The sequence below is a fragment of the Xenopus tropicalis genome, chromosome 10 (assembly GCF_000004195.4).
Source record: "Xenopus tropicalis strain Nigerian chromosome 10, UCB_Xtro_10.0, whole genome shotgun sequence".
Lineage (NCBI taxonomy): Eukaryota > Metazoa > Chordata > Amphibia > Anura > Pipidae > Xenopus > Xenopus tropicalis.
In genome coordinates this window covers 20720718-20735917 of record NC_030686.2, presented here as the reverse complement: position 1 = coordinate 20735917, position 15200 = coordinate 20720718, and the positions used below count along the sequence as shown (strand labels likewise).

General features: G+C 42.3%; 2 protein-coding genes across 4 annotated transcripts in view; both read left to right on the top strand.

The window, feature by feature from the left end:
• The first annotated feature begins 2992 nt into the window (after nucleotides 1-2992).
• The window catches only part of dhx8 (DEAH-box helicase 8), a 63423-nt gene continuing 51215 nt past the window's right edge, over nucleotides 2993-15200 (top strand). The window contains exons 1-3 of one of the 3 annotated variants that reach the window (XM_002932524.5): nucleotides 2993-3079; nucleotides 4844-4986; nucleotides 6815-6900. In XM_002932524.5, the coding sequence (XP_002932570.2) occupies nucleotides 4878-4986; nucleotides 6815-6900 (195 nt within the window). In that variant the 5' untranslated portion in view covers nucleotides 2993-3079; nucleotides 4844-4877. Of the gene's footprint in view, nucleotides 3080-3103; nucleotides 3233-4843; nucleotides 4987-6814; nucleotides 6901-14166; nucleotides 15188-15200 lie in introns of those variants that run through there. The other 2 variants (XM_004918626.4, XM_004918627.4) reach the window with 2 other exon arrangements.
• Nucleotides 10634-12656, top strand: LOC116407975. The gene is made up of 2 exons (XM_031894552.1): nucleotides 10634-11205; nucleotides 11300-12656. Exon 2 carries the CDS (start codon nucleotides 11302-11304, stop codon nucleotides 12133-12135), a length of 834 nt encoding a protein of 277 aa, XP_031750412.1. The 5' UTR covers nucleotides 10634-11205; nucleotides 11300-11301; the 3' UTR covers nucleotides 12136-12656.

Below are 15200 nucleotides of genomic sequence, written 5' to 3'. Positions count from 1 at the left end.
TACTTAAAGAGTATCAGATAATCTGTTTATCAAATCTCATGGCAACAATAAAGGAGAAAAAGTTGTGAAAACTACTGTGACGAAATTTTAAAATTTTGCTCCCATATGGAGCAATGGGGACCTCTCCCCACTTGTATGTATGTATGTATAACTTCATTTATAAAGCGCCACAAGGGTACACAGCACTGTACAATCTTACAGAATACAAAATTACACACAGGGAAGACAAGTGATATAATAAATAAATACAATAAATATATATCTATATACGATACGTAGATTCAGCACTCCTAAGCGTAGTCCATAGACTCCTAAGCATTAAAAATAGTGAATATTGGTGCACACCGGGAATTATTTAAAACATAACTTTTATTATAATAAATGACAGGCCAACATTTCGGTCTGTATCTGAGACCTTTATCAAGACCATAGTCACTTTAAAACCAATTCAAATATAAATAGTAAAAACAAGACAGACACACCCCCCAGAGACAGGGTTCCACCCAATCCCGTGACTGAAACAGACACCAAAGAGACAGAAACCCTGTACCGAGGAGAAACCATATTAAAACACATAAGGAGGAAAATTAGGAGAGGTAACCCTCAAGTGTAGAGTGCAAGTTAAAGTGAACTGACAATATAGCATAGAACATTACCAAAAAAATACAATGTAGATTTGCCACAACATGCAAACAAACTTGCATATGTCTTGCTAAACACTGTAAAATAACTATCAGAAACAAATTAATCAAAAAATATGTACCACAGGCCACTTGGAGCATACTTTAACGTTGTTTCAGAAAACACGTGTAGGAACAATACTCGTTCAGTCCAAAGGGGGATAATGTATTGAGCGTTTTGATCCAAAAAACTTCTCTCTGCATAAGCAATTGAGACCTATCGCCTCCCCTCCTAATGGGGGGAACATGGTCTATCGCAATAAACCTGAACGTAGGTAACCTGTGCCCTCTCTCAAGAAAGTGCTTGGCCACTGGTTTATTTGTAGTGCCATCCCTGAATGCCATACTGATGGCTGAACAATGACCATCCATCCGTAACCTAAGGGTCTGATCGGTTTTGCCTACATATGACAGACTGCAAGGACAAGTTATAAGATAAATAACGTGCGTAGTAGTGCAGGTAATGTGATGTCTAATAATAGATATATATATAAGTGCTATGTGGTATGAGACACAGTAGGAAGGAGGTCCCTGCCCCGTAGAGCTTACAATCTAAGTGCACTTATAATTTATTCATGCCAAAACTGTCTGAAGGACAGATCTGCCAAAAATAGCTCGATTAGCTGAATAAACATCCAATTTGTAGAACTTCTTGATTTCTCCCTTCTGGTATCCTCTTCTCTTTGACCTCCTGGAGAACTGCATAACAAGCAAACTTGTCAGCTAACAAGGCTCTGCATGCTGTCCACTCACCCACTTGATCTTGAATTGGATCTCCTCCCAGAGCTCATAGCTGTATAGGGGAATAAGGAAATATTTACAAAAAATTCTGTAACACAAAGGGGCAGATTCACTAAAGGTTGATAAAACGAGCGCTATTTATAGAATGTGTTAAAAATATTATTACTTCTTATTTTTTGCGACTTAACACTCGATTCACTAAAAGGACACTTGTCATAATTAAGAAACGATGTTCTTTGCGTTATTTATCTGGCGATGAGTGATTTCAAATGCTATTTCCCGCTGCACGATATATTTCGCCGCGTGCGATATTAGAGCACGATATTACGCACGTAACCATTACTTTCTGAAAATTAACATTTCCCTGAAAACTGGAGGATTCATCACTCTAGGACAATCACATACTTGAAAAAATCCAACTGCAAACTCCATGCTGTGTTGCCAAACGCTCATGAACCGCAATGTTCTTTAAGAACTGCTTACCCCAAGTAGGTGTTAATATTCACACAGATTAAAGCAATATTTTGTGCGTTTAACGCTTCATATGTGTTTGTGAATCATGCGTTAGTACTATTTCTATTCGCTAATTAACGCAATGTGATATGCATCTTAACACATGTGAAATTACTTTGTTGAATCGGTACTTATTTATCGCATGCTTTTTGACGCAAAAAAGCATGCGATAAGCGTTATCGACCTTTAGTGAATCAGCCCCATAGACAAGAAAAAAATTCCCCAAGGAGCACTTACTGCAGTGACTTAGTCCCACACGGAGGCCCAAAACAACTCCTGACAGACTCAGCAGAGACACAGCGAGGAGAGCAACACGGACTCGCAATTTTTAAAATTTCCGCGCAAAGCTGACATCAGGCGGCTTACTGAGCATGCGCCCAAACAAAACCTGGAGCATGGCGACTTACCGCATCAAACGGCAAGGAAAAGCCATGGCCCAGGAGATAGGCCCTGCAAGGAAACATAAAGCATTACACAGCGGTAGAGGTGAGCATTCCGCCGGATTGAGGTGAGCTTCCTGGCGAGACAGGAAAAAATAGGAGACTGAACATCGGGCATTTATGATGAATTTGTCATTTCCTGCCCTTCACATGACGAGGGGATTAACCACTGCCATGTGAAGGACCAGGAAAAGAAAATCTTGGGAATATGATAGGATTTTCTGGTTTCTTGCACCAGTGCCCACCTATAGTGTTGTTTGTAAGTTCAACAGTTCCCCTAAAAAACTAGGCAACTATGAGTAGATTTGTAAAATTAAATGTATTTTGTCAAGATACTTGTGTGTATTTTACTGACTTTACTGTGGAGAACCCTAGCGGACATAATGTCACCCTCTTCTGCTGTCATCTTTTCTAATTTGTCTATTAATATCTAAAAAAATGTGAGTAGTGTTACATGTGTAACAAGATTAATGTTGTAAAACTGATTATGACTATTTAAAAAAAAAAAAAAAAAATCTTTTAACGTTGCCTGGCATAAAGGGTGACATTAGCAATAAATTGTAATTGTAATTACTGGGTTAGCTGGATTTTTTCTAGTGAGTGCTGTTATCCTCTACAATTAGGTGGGAGTGTCTCTCCTCTCCTTTACAGGATATCCGGCTGTAACCCGGAAGTCGAGCTATCGTTGTGAAGAGGAGGCATCTGGTAAGTTCACTCTCTCCTTCTCGTCTGGTCTCATGTTCTGTTTCAAAGAATGGGGATAATGCGTGCTGCTGGAACGGCTTGGGGGGGAGGAGGAGGAGGAATAGTCACGCTGAGGAAATGACCAGTGAAGGGAAAAACGCCGCTGGGTTAAAGGTGTTCGAAGGGGCAGGCACTTTGTGGGAGACACGATGGCGGGGGCGCTGGGGGTGTTGAAGGGAAACGCTGGGGGGGGGGGCAGATATGGGAATAAGCTTTGTGGGAGTCACGCTGGGGGCGGGGATGACTGGCGAAGGGAAACGCTGGAGGACAGATATGGGAATAAGCTTTGTGGGAGTCATGCTGATGGGGATGGCTGGCAAAGGGAAATGCTGGGGGGCAGATATGGGAATAAAATTTGTGGGAGGCACGCTGGGGGTGGGTGGCTGGTGAAGGGAAATGCTGGGGGCAGAAATGGGCTTTGTGGGAGACATGCTGGGGTGATGGCTGCTGAAGGGAAATGCTGGGGGACAGGTATGGGCCTTGTGCGAGACACTGGGGGGGGGGGGGGTGCTGGCTGCTGAAGGGAAATGCTGGGGGGCAGGTATGGGTCTTGTGGGAGACACGCTGGGGTGGGGGGCTGACTGCTGAAGGGAAATGCTGGGGGACAGGTATGGGAATGGGCCTTGTGGGAGACACGCTGGGGGGGTGGCTGCTGAAGGGAAATGCTGGGGGACAGGTATGGGCTTTGTGGGAGACACGCTGTGGGGATGCTGCTGAAGGGAAATGCTGGGGGACAGGTATGGGCTTTGTGGGAGACACACTGGAGGGGGGGGGCTGGCTGCTGAAGGGAAATGCTGGGGGACAGGTATGGGCCTTGTGGGAGACACACTGGAGGGGGGGGGCTGGCTGCTGAAGGTAAATGCTGGGGGACAGGTATGGGTCTTCTGGGAGACACGCTGGGGTGGGGGGCTGACTGCTGAAGGGAAATGCTGGGGGACAGGTATGGGAATGGGCCTTGTGGGAGACACGCTGGGGGGGTGGCTGCTGAAGGGAAATGCTGGGGGACAGGTATGGGCTTTGTGGGAGACACGCTGTGGGGATGCTGCTGAAGGGAAATGCTGGGGGGCAGGTATGGGCTTTGTGGGAGACACGCTGGGGAGGATGGCTGCTGAAGGGAAATGCTGGGGGATGCGTTTTGTGAAAAATATGTTTTTCTGTGACAGATTCCACTGAAGTTATATTTGGGGTCTTTATAAGGCCAAAATAATAACTATGTAGTGATATTGTAATCGTAAGATAGATGTCATTTCTATTTAAAATGTTTTCTTTAAGAGCCTCTGGTGAGATAAAATAAACTTGAATTTAAGGGTAATGGCACATAATGTGTGACCGATATGAACTGCAGTTGCCCCATGTGTACATGACTGAACTATATGGCAGCTGCCTGTCACTGCATACATGGGATGGATTTTGACTACAAAATGCTCATGTGGGCATGAGCAATTTGTCAATTAAAATTGGTCAGTATAGGGGACGCTAAATTAAATAACTATTATCATGTGGAAAGTGTCACTAGACCTTTTCATCAATGGCATAAATTTGACTGTCAAATGACCCTTTTCTCCTGTGAATCTACATTCCTCCTGTGAATCTACATTATGCATGTTAGTTTTTTCCCTCAGTCAATTAATTTTTTTTCTGCTTTTTAAATGTAGGTATGTTTTATTAAACAGTGAACAATTTGCAATAACAGTTCTGACATTCTGACCTCTTTTCTTGGCACAGAACGCTCATTGCTCTGTGCAACTGCATAAACAACATGGAAGATCCTGCAATGGATGAGCTACAGAAGCTTGAATATCTGTCCCTGGTCTCCAAAGTCTGCACAGAGCTGGACAATCATTTGGGTATCAATGACAAAGATTTAGGTGAGGAATTACATAAAAAATTGCAGTTACGGTAGTAGGTATGCCTGCCAATTACAAGTACGGTATATAATAGAGTCTACAGTGAACAAATACAGAGGAAGCAAACATAACAGCAGGGGCATGCCCTAGTGTTATTTATGCCAAAGCAGAGCCAGCCAGCATACTTATACTTTTATTATACATAGCTGTTTGTCCAAATTCTCTGTGCAGCATGTTCTAACAAAGCGCATATATGTAAATAACTTACATGGAAAGAGGGGGGTCAGTTTGATAGTAATACTATCCGGGAAAGGGGTACAGGGGGGGTGTCGTGGTGGCGGGACAGTGATGTTGATGACAATGTCAGTGGTCGGGGCTATGATACGGGACCCAGTGATTAGCTGAATTGCAACTCAATCTAGTGCTGGGCGGTATACCGTTTCACACCGAATACCGGTGTTTTTTAAAAAAATGATATGACTTTTTTAAATATCCCAATACCGGTGTGCGCCCCATGCGTACGTGACGTCAGGGGCTCAGCTATATATAGCTAACACATACTGAGCACAATGACTTAACGCACAGTAACAGGTTTGGAGCAGCACTTACTGACTAACGGGACACACTCCCGGCACAACAACGCAAGCAGATAACCCGTCTGGCCTGGCTACGGGCACATAGAGCCTCCATCACGTCACCCGATGCTGCCTGTTTATCCCGGGGCAGAAGGTGAATGGCAGCGGGGTTGGCAAGTGCTTCTCCCCGACTATACGCGATTCACCCCGGCAAGTACCGGAAGCCTGCTTCTCCAGAGTCCGGCCCACCCCCCTACTCAACCCGACGGTAGTGGCACTGTCACGCTCGGCACTTGCTCTTCTTGGTCTCCAAGTCGGGGAGGAGGATGAGGTGACCGAGTACTTCAGCGGAAAGCGGTTATTGCCAGGTTTACAGTGATTGTTCTGATACAAACACACCAAAGAAGACAGGCCACGTTGGTCTGTTCCAAATGTTTCTGTTTACTTACTGCAGGGTGAGCCTGTCACCCACTTTAATGTTTGGGGCTATGACTATGGTGCTTGGATCGCCACAGTCATCAGATAAAAAATGTCAAAATAATCCTGTCTCTGTCACCAAATAAGCAGGCCTGGACTGGGATTTAAACTATGCCCTGGCATTTAAAGTACACATAAGCCCAAATATCCCCACCAGCTCATTAATAGTGACTATTTATGGCATCTTAAAGCAGCCCCTCTGGCATTAGCCCAGAATTCACAGGTTGCTAGTCTGAGTAGTGACAGGCATGTTGGGGAGTTTTGACCATTGTTTTTTTCTTTCTGCTTTAGTCCTGGCCAGCTTGCTGTATGGGGGGCAATGTATTGGCACTGTCTTTGGGAGGAGGGGTGGCCTGCAAACTATTTAGGGGCCCTGGCCACCAATATTTATTATTTATTTATATACCGTCAAATACCGTGATACCGATATAATTTTGAAAAATACCGTGATATAAATTTTTGGTCATACCGCCCAGCTCTAACTCAATCCTGCAACACAGTCCTGTCAATAGAGAAAAATATGAAAAAAGTATATAATAAACAAGTGATGGCATATTCTGGGTGGAATTAATTGGCCTGTATAGGTTTGTTTTTTGAGTCTAAAGCAATTCAGCGTGGACACTTCAGTGTCAGTGAGTCTGCTTGTGGGATGTAACCTTCAGCTTGGGTCAGATTTATAATAGGCATCTATAAGATGGAAGAGTCGGTCCCGTGAGTTAGTTCTGCTAATCAGATTGCACTTGCAACTAAAAAGGGCTTATGAACTCTATGGTAATGTAACTTATTTTTCATTGCAGCTGAATTTGTGATCAGCATTGCTGAGAAAGCCACTACTTTTGAAACCTTTAAATCTGCTCTTGAGAAAAATGGGGCCGAATTCACAGTAAGTAATTATAAAACTTGGCTGCTTGTAAATATTTTTTTTTAAAGGAGTATTTCTCAAATGCTCATGAGCCGCTAATTAAGATGGCCGCATCTTAAGACACGGCCATAAAAACCCCACGAAACACCACACAGAAGCTTCTAAATAGCGCCAAGTGAGGTCGTAGATTATAAGCACCTTAACTACATTTATGGCACATAGATGGTGTAAGAGAGAAAAGAATGGTCCGCCAACTGGCTCACAACCCGCCACAAGGAGTGGCGGATTTTCTCACTAGACCGTAAACTGCACTATCACCCCAAATGAGGTCTCGGGAAGACCTTGCTACTAGCCAATCCACTAATCCAAAACAGATCTTTCTAGTCAAATACGTAAGATTAGGTCAGAGTTAGACTTAGTTCTCACTGCGCGAGCTATAACTGCAATGCAATGGACACAACAACGGTTTTACTATCATGCTAACAAACTGACCAGATTGTTTCCCAGGAGACTAAGCAATAGCCTTGATTATACACCTATAACTAACCTTAGAACATCCTCAGGACATTCTACTAATGCGCATTCCAAAATCATACAGGAACTTTATACATTCTACAAAAAAACCTTATTTATCACCAGCCCCTATTTCCAATCCCAAATTAAGGGATTTTTTCAATAGCGTGAACATCCCAAAATTCTCTCTAGCCCAAAAATCCCTAATGGAAACTAAAATAACAGAGGATGAAATTAAATCGGCTATTAAAAACCTTCAACTTTCAAAAGCTCCTGGCCCCGACTGATTCCCAGCCCTGTATTACAAAAAATTCTCCCATGTTCTTTCCCTGCACCTCACAGAGCTATTTAACCACCTGTTAGGAATGATTAAATACAATTCTGCCTGCAATAATCCACAGACATAAGGTGGGTTTCATATATGTGGAAGGCAAGCAGCTTATACAATCAGAAGACTCGCATTACTATCTAACTGGGCCATTCAAACGGAAACTCCTATGTCCTCAAGTTAGACATAAGAAAAGCCTTTGATTCTGTTGCTTGGCCCTATCTATACTATACACTATTAGAATGGGGATTCGGCCCTAATTTTATTACCTGAATAAGAGCCCTCTACCATAACCAAATAGGCAGAATCACCATAGGTCCTTACGCCTCAGAAACCTTCCCAATTGAAAGGGGTACACACCAGGGTTGTCCTTTGTCCCCACTATTATTCGATCTAATAGAACCCTTAGCTATAGCAATAACAAATAACCCCAATATATATGTTTTACAAATAGGTTCTCAAGAACATTTACTTAGCCTATTTGCGGATGACATAACTACTAATATCACGTCCCCTTAAATCACTACCTAATTTATATAGAATCCTGCAGAAATTTGGAACAATCTCTGGTCTAGTGGTGAACCCTATGAAAACTAAGGCCCTAAATATAAACTTATCTCCTGAACAGCTTAAATTACTGACGATAAATTTTCAACTTCAATGGTGTAAAAATCACATTACAATATTGGGTATAAGGTTTACTGCCTTATATAGTCAGCTGTACCAAGCAAATTACGCTTATACTTAAAAGAAATTACGCAAAATGCTGGAGGACTGGAGTAAATATCATATCTCATGGATAGGGAGGATAATAGCAGTGAAAATGACGCTACTTCCTAAACTCCTTTATCTATTTAGGCTACTCCCTATTAACGTTATTGAGAGAGATCTTTATCTGGAAATCTAAGAAATCTACAGTTACATAGTTACATAGGGTTGAAAAAAGACCAGAGTCCATCAAGTTCAACCCATCCAAGTAAACCCAGCACACACAACCCACACCTACCAATCTATAAACTCACATACATAAACTATATATACAACCACTAATACTGACTGTAGATATTAGTATCACAATAGCCTTGGATATTCTGATTGTTCAAGAACTCATCCAGGCCCCTCTTAAAGGCATTAACAGAATCTGCCATTACCACATCTCTAGGAAGGGCATTCCACAACCTCACTGCCCTCACCGTGAAAAACCACCTACGCTGCTTCAAATGGAAGCTCCGTTCCTCTAATCTAAAGGGGTGGCCTCTGATGCGTTTTTATGGGAAAAAAGAACACCCCCATCTGCCTATAATCCCCTCTAATGTACTTGTACAGAGTAATCATGCCCCCTCGCAAGCGCCTCTTTTCCAGAGAAAACAACCCCAACGTCGACAGTCTAACCTCATAGTTTAAATCTTCCATCCCCTTTACCAGTTTAGTTGCACGTCTCTGCACTCTCTCCAGCTCATTAATATCCTTCTTTGGAGCCCAAAACTGCACTGCATACTTAAGGTGAGGCCTTACCAGGGACCTATAAAGGGGCAAAATTATGTTCTCATCCCTTGAGTCAATGACTTTTTTTATACAAGACTGCACTTTATTTGCTTTAGTAGCCACAGAATGACACTGCCTGGAATTAGACAACTTGTTATCTACAAAAACCCCTAGATCCATTAAGGATACCCCCCAACAAACTACCATTCAGTAGATAGTTTGCGTTTATATTATTTCTACCAAAGTGCATAACTTTGCACTTATCAACATTGAACCTCATTTTCCATTTTGCTGCCCAGTTTTCCAATTTTTTCAAATCGCTCTGCAAAGCAGCAGTGTCCTGCATGGAACTTATAGTTTTGCACAATTTAGTGTCATCAGCAAAAATAGAAACAGTACTGTCTATACCCACCTCCAGGTCATTAATAAACAAGTTAAAAAGCAAAGGACCAAGGACTGACCCCTGCGGTACTCCACTAACCACACTGGTCCAATTAGAAAATGTTCCATTTACCGCCACTCTTTGTACTCTATCCTTCAGCCAGTTTTCTATCCAATTACAAATATTATGTTCTAGGCCAATATTCCTCAATTTGATCATTAACCTTCTGTGAGGTACTGTATCAAACGCTTTAGCAAAGTCCAAGTAGATGGCCATTCCCGCATCGAGGTTCCTGCCCACCTCATCATAAAAGGCGACTAAATTAGTCTGGCAAGATCTGTTACACATAAAAGCATGCTGGCACAAACTTAGTATTGGGAACTGCAATGTATTCAAGTACCCTATCCCTTATTACTCCTTTCAAAAGTTTTCCTACTACTGATGTCATACTAACAGGCCTATGGTTTTCAGGCTGAGAACGGGATCCCTTTTTAAATAACGGCACCACATTAGCAATTCGCCAGTCTCTCTGCACCATGCCAGACCTCAACGAATCCTGAAAAATTAAGTGAAGAGGCTTGGCAATCACAGCTCTCAGCTCATTTAATTCCCTGGGATGAATCCCATCCGGTCCTGGACCTTTGTTTACCTTTACATGTTCAAGTCTCTTTTGAATTTCCTCCCGAGTGACCCATGTGTCAGTAGCTAAATTGCTAGAACTGGGCATATTAAAAGGGAAGCCTTCATTAGCTGGCTCCTCCGATGTATAGACAGATGAAAAATAAGAGTTAAAAATTTCTGCTTTTTCCCCATTCTCATCAACCAACTTACCCCCTGTAATAATAAGGTTCCCACCCCTTCTTGCTTAATTTTTTTTACTATTCACATAATTAAAAAATAATTTTGGATTCTTTTTACTCCTAGCTGCAATATCCCTTTCCATCTCTATTTTAGCTTGCCTGATAGCTTTTTTGCATGCTTTATTTGCTTCCTTGTACCTGATGAAAGTTTCTGCTGTCCCAGCTAACTTGAATGCTTTAAAAGAATGTTTTCCCTCACGTCCCTTGGCAGCACTTACTAGAGAGATGACATCCACCTGGTAGGAAAACACCACACCCCCCAATTAATTACTCCACCCCCTCATCTCCTATAAGTTCCTCTGTTCCCCTCTAGCCCTCAGAGTTTTTTTCCTACCCAAAGGATTACACCATTTTTTAAAAAAAAAAATACCTGGGCACTTTTCAGATGATTAGCCTCCAGAAATGTGTATGACCAGGGCGCCTTACAGATGTTTGTGCCCCCTGTGTGGTGGTGGACTTACCCTTACGCATTCCCTGTAGAAATCAGGGCTGTAACCAGGTCGCCTATCAGATGATTGTGCCTCCTGTGTGGTGTAGCTGGCGGCCGCTGCGCTCCTCCGTGTTCGGCAGGGAGGCGCGATGTGATGACGTCATCAGCGGCGCAGGTGGAACGCTTGCAGGCGTTGGAACGCAGACGCCGCGTCATATCCGGGGAAAGGAATGCCTTTTAAACCAGCTAGCATGGCGGTTTGTTGCCGCTCCCAGGGGTACTGCTGGTGGCCCGTGCTGGTCCCGTGCATAGCGTTCCAACTCTGCCAGTAAGTAAGCATCCATAGATGCCTTTCTTTCCTTAAAGCTGCATTTTTTTGTTCTGCTTGTGACATGGGGCCGTTTGTGTTTATGTTGTTTCAGCAATGGCTGACACTGCTTTAGAAAAGGAAAAGGGAAAGACAAAAGAGAAGGCTAAAACTAAAGAAAATTTATCTGAATCTCCTAAGGGGAAGAAAGAGATAAAGAAACCAATCTCCATAGCTTGTTTTGGGTGTGATATAAAATTTAACCCTGTGGAAGGTGAAAAATTATGCAATACATGTAAAGGGAAACTTAAAAACCCTGTCAATTCCCCAGAAGGGGCTGAAGGACTAGTGTCCTGGATGAAAGGAGCTATGATGCAGGCTTTTGAGTCTTTTAAGCAGCAAAAGCCAAATAAAGATGTATTGCAAGCTGACAGTCCGTTTTATGAGGATTTTTCATCTGATACATCATTTGGGGAAGGTACCTCAAAGTTAAAATATGAATCTGAGTCAGAGGAAGGAGAAATTTCAGAATCTGAAGATTTTTTTCCTGTTGATGATATAGGGGCCCTAATTGCAGCTGTCAGAGATACAATGGGGTTAGAAGTATCTTCTGAGCCCCCTAAAAAATCAAGTAAATTGTTTGCAAACATAAGTAAGAGTAAACCATCTTTTCCAGTGGATGAAGCTATTAAGAACAAAATTAAAAGTCAGTGGTCTGTATTAGATAAGAAATGGGCCCCGCAAAAGAAGTTTTATTCTCTTTTTCCCTTTGAGGTTGAGGACACAAAATTTTGGGATGTACCTCCAAAATTGGATCCTCCGGTAGCCCAAACTATCAAGAGAACAACTTTACCGTTAGAAGACAGTACTGGTCCTAAGGAAAACCTATCTGGCAGCAGCAGCAGGTTTCAAGCCGGCAATAGCGGCGGCTTCAGTGGCAAGATCCCTTAAGGTCTGGATCCTGCAACTAGAGAAAGCTTTAAAGAAAGGAGTACCAAGAGAAAATCTTTTAGCAGATTTGCCTATGGTGATCTCGGCCTCTGATTTTTTGACTGAAGCTGCTTTATCTTCAGTGGATATTTTGGCTAAAACTACAGCATTTGCTACCTCAGCTAGAAGGGCTCTATGGCTTAAGCCCTGGGTGGCAGATATAGCCTCCAAAAACCGCCTGCTTAATCTACCATTTGAGGGAGAAAAACTTTTTGGATCCCAGCTGGAACTTCTAGTGGAAAAGAAGTCTGATGATAAGGTGAGAAGCTTACCTCAAGACAAGAGACCATACAAGCGACCTTCCTTTCGGGGTTTCAGAACCTCTTACAAATATAGACAGGACTGGAGGAGTGGCAAAACATCAGGGGATAGAAATTATACCCAATCTAGAGGAAGACCCTCAAGAGGAAGGGGCCGTCCATATTTCAATCAAAAACCTTTCTCAGCATGACGCCTTGCCAGTTGGAGGAAGATTGAAGGGGTTCATTCAGGAATGGGAAAAAATCACCTCAGACGAATGGGTGTTACAAATAATAGACCTAGGATATTCAATAGAATTCTATGGTCTTCCTCCAACAAGATTTATAGAAACTCGCTTACCAAAACAAAGGGTTGCAAAACAAGCCATGGAATTAGCAATCCAAGAATTCAAAGAGATGAAAGTATTGATTCAAGTACCCCAAAAAGAAAAATTCAGTGGGGTCTACTCCCCAATCTTCCTTGTACCAAAACCGAACGGGAAATACAGAACCATCATAGATCTAAGATATTTAAATCAATTCATATTCAAAAAGAAGTTCAAAATGGAATCAATAAGATCCACCCTGTTAGCGCTTCGCAAAGGGGATGTGATGTGCACTTTAGACCTAAAAGACGCCTACCTTCATATTCCCATAAGGGAATGTCACCAAAAATTCTTAAGGGTAGCCATAAAGGGACCTGCAGGAACAGAACACCTTCAATTCACAGCCCTGCCGTTTGGAATATCGAGTGCACCCAGAGTCTTTACAAAGGTAATGGTAGTAGTTGCAGCATACTTAAGAACTCAAGGTATTGCTATTATTCCTTATCTGGACGATTGTCTACTAAAAGCAGAGACCGATTTAGTGTTGCAAAGAAATCTATTCAAAGCAATAGAAGTTTTTCAGTCATTGGGCTGGTTAATAAATTGGGGAAAATCCAATCTAAATCCTACAAAAGAGATAAAATTTTTGGGAATGGTGTGGAACACAGAAGAAGGAAGAATTTTCCTCCCTCCAGAAAAAAGGCTAAAAATCAGAGACAGAGTGCACAAGTTTCAAAACAGGAATTTCTCTTCAATAAAGCAAGGTCTAGAAATTTTGGGTCTTTTTTCAGCAGTATTAGAAGCAGTTCCATGGGGACGTGCCCATATGAAAGATCTGCAAAGATATATAAACTCAGTTTGGGATCATCAAAAGGCATCGCTCAGAAAGAAACTTTATGTTCCACTGGAAATAAAGAAATCTCTCACTTGGTGGTTACACCCAAGAAACCTTTCAAAGGGTTCAGCCCTATTTCCAGTTCCTCCCCTAGTCATCACAACAGACGCAAGTGGCAAAGGTTGGGGAGCACATTTAGGAAATCTGGTAGAGCAGGGAATCTGGGAAAAAGGTATTGGTCATCAGGCAGCAAACTCCTTAGAGTTGGAAGCAGTATGGAGAGCCCTGCTTGCCTTCAAAACTATTGTAAAAGACCAAAATGTTCTAATACATACAATGTGGCAACAGCCTACTACATAAATCACCAAGGAGGTTCCAGAAGCAAAGACCTGGGAATGAGAGTCAAAAAGATCATGTGTTGGGGAGAAAAAAATCTAAAGTATACAAGCACGCCACATTTCTGGGTACAGCAATATCAGAGCAGACTTTTTAAGTCGCAGGTTGATACTTCCCGGAGAGTGGAGTTTAGATCCAGAAACATTTCTTCAGATCTGCAAGGTTTGGGGTTCTCCAGTAATAGACCTCATGGCCTCAAAGTACAATGCAAAGCATCAAAGATTCTTTTCCCTTACAGCAGGCCAAGGCGAAGAAGCAGTGGATGCACTAGCCCAATCATGGGATTTCAGCCTAGCATATGTTTTTCCACCTATCCCTATGTTAGCAAGAGTGATCAAGAAAGTTGCACTTTGCTCAACAGAAGTGATTCTAATAGCTCCTGCCTGGCCCAGAAGGAGTTGGTACTCCAGCCTCCTCCAACTTTCTGTCAGTCCTCCTTGGCCCCTTCCAGTGAAGGAAAATCTCTTACACCAGGGACCAATTTTTCATCCAAACCCTGCAGCTCTTCAGCTCACAGCATGGAGACTGAAAGGGATGTTATGAGAGCACAAGGGATATCTGCACCAGTCATTGAAGTCCTGTTGCAGAGCAGGAAAGAAATTACAAATAAAATTTATCAAAGAATTTGGTCTCATTTCAGGAAGTGGTGCTCAGATAAGAAACTAACTCCAGAAGACGTTCCAGTGTCAATCATTTTAGATTTTCTACATGATGGCTTTAGGAAAAAATTAGCTCCAAATACACTTAAGGTGCACATTGCGGCCTTATCAGCATTCAAGAACATATCCTTAGCGGAGCATCCATTGATCAAAAGATTTGTCAAGGCTGTTCAAAATATTAGACCTAAAACAAATAACCTAACTTCAAATTGGGACTTAGACATTGTGTTAAGAGCCTTACAAAATGTTCCCTTTGAACCCTTGGAAGAAGCTTCCCTGTATCATCTTTCCATTAAAACAGTATTTTTAGTGGCAATTTGTTCAGCCAGACGCATAGGAGAACTGCAAGCTTTATCATGTAAAGATTCGTGTCTACAGGTTTTTCCAGACAGGATCATCCTCAAAGCAGATCCCTTGTTTAGACCTAAAGTCTCATCTAATTTTCATAGAAACTTTGAAGTCATTCTTCCAGTTTTTTTTGCAGAACCAAGAAATAAAGTGGAGGGAAAGCTACACTTACTGGATGCCAGAAGATGTGTTTTGTTCTATTTAAACAAGGTAAAACCTTTTC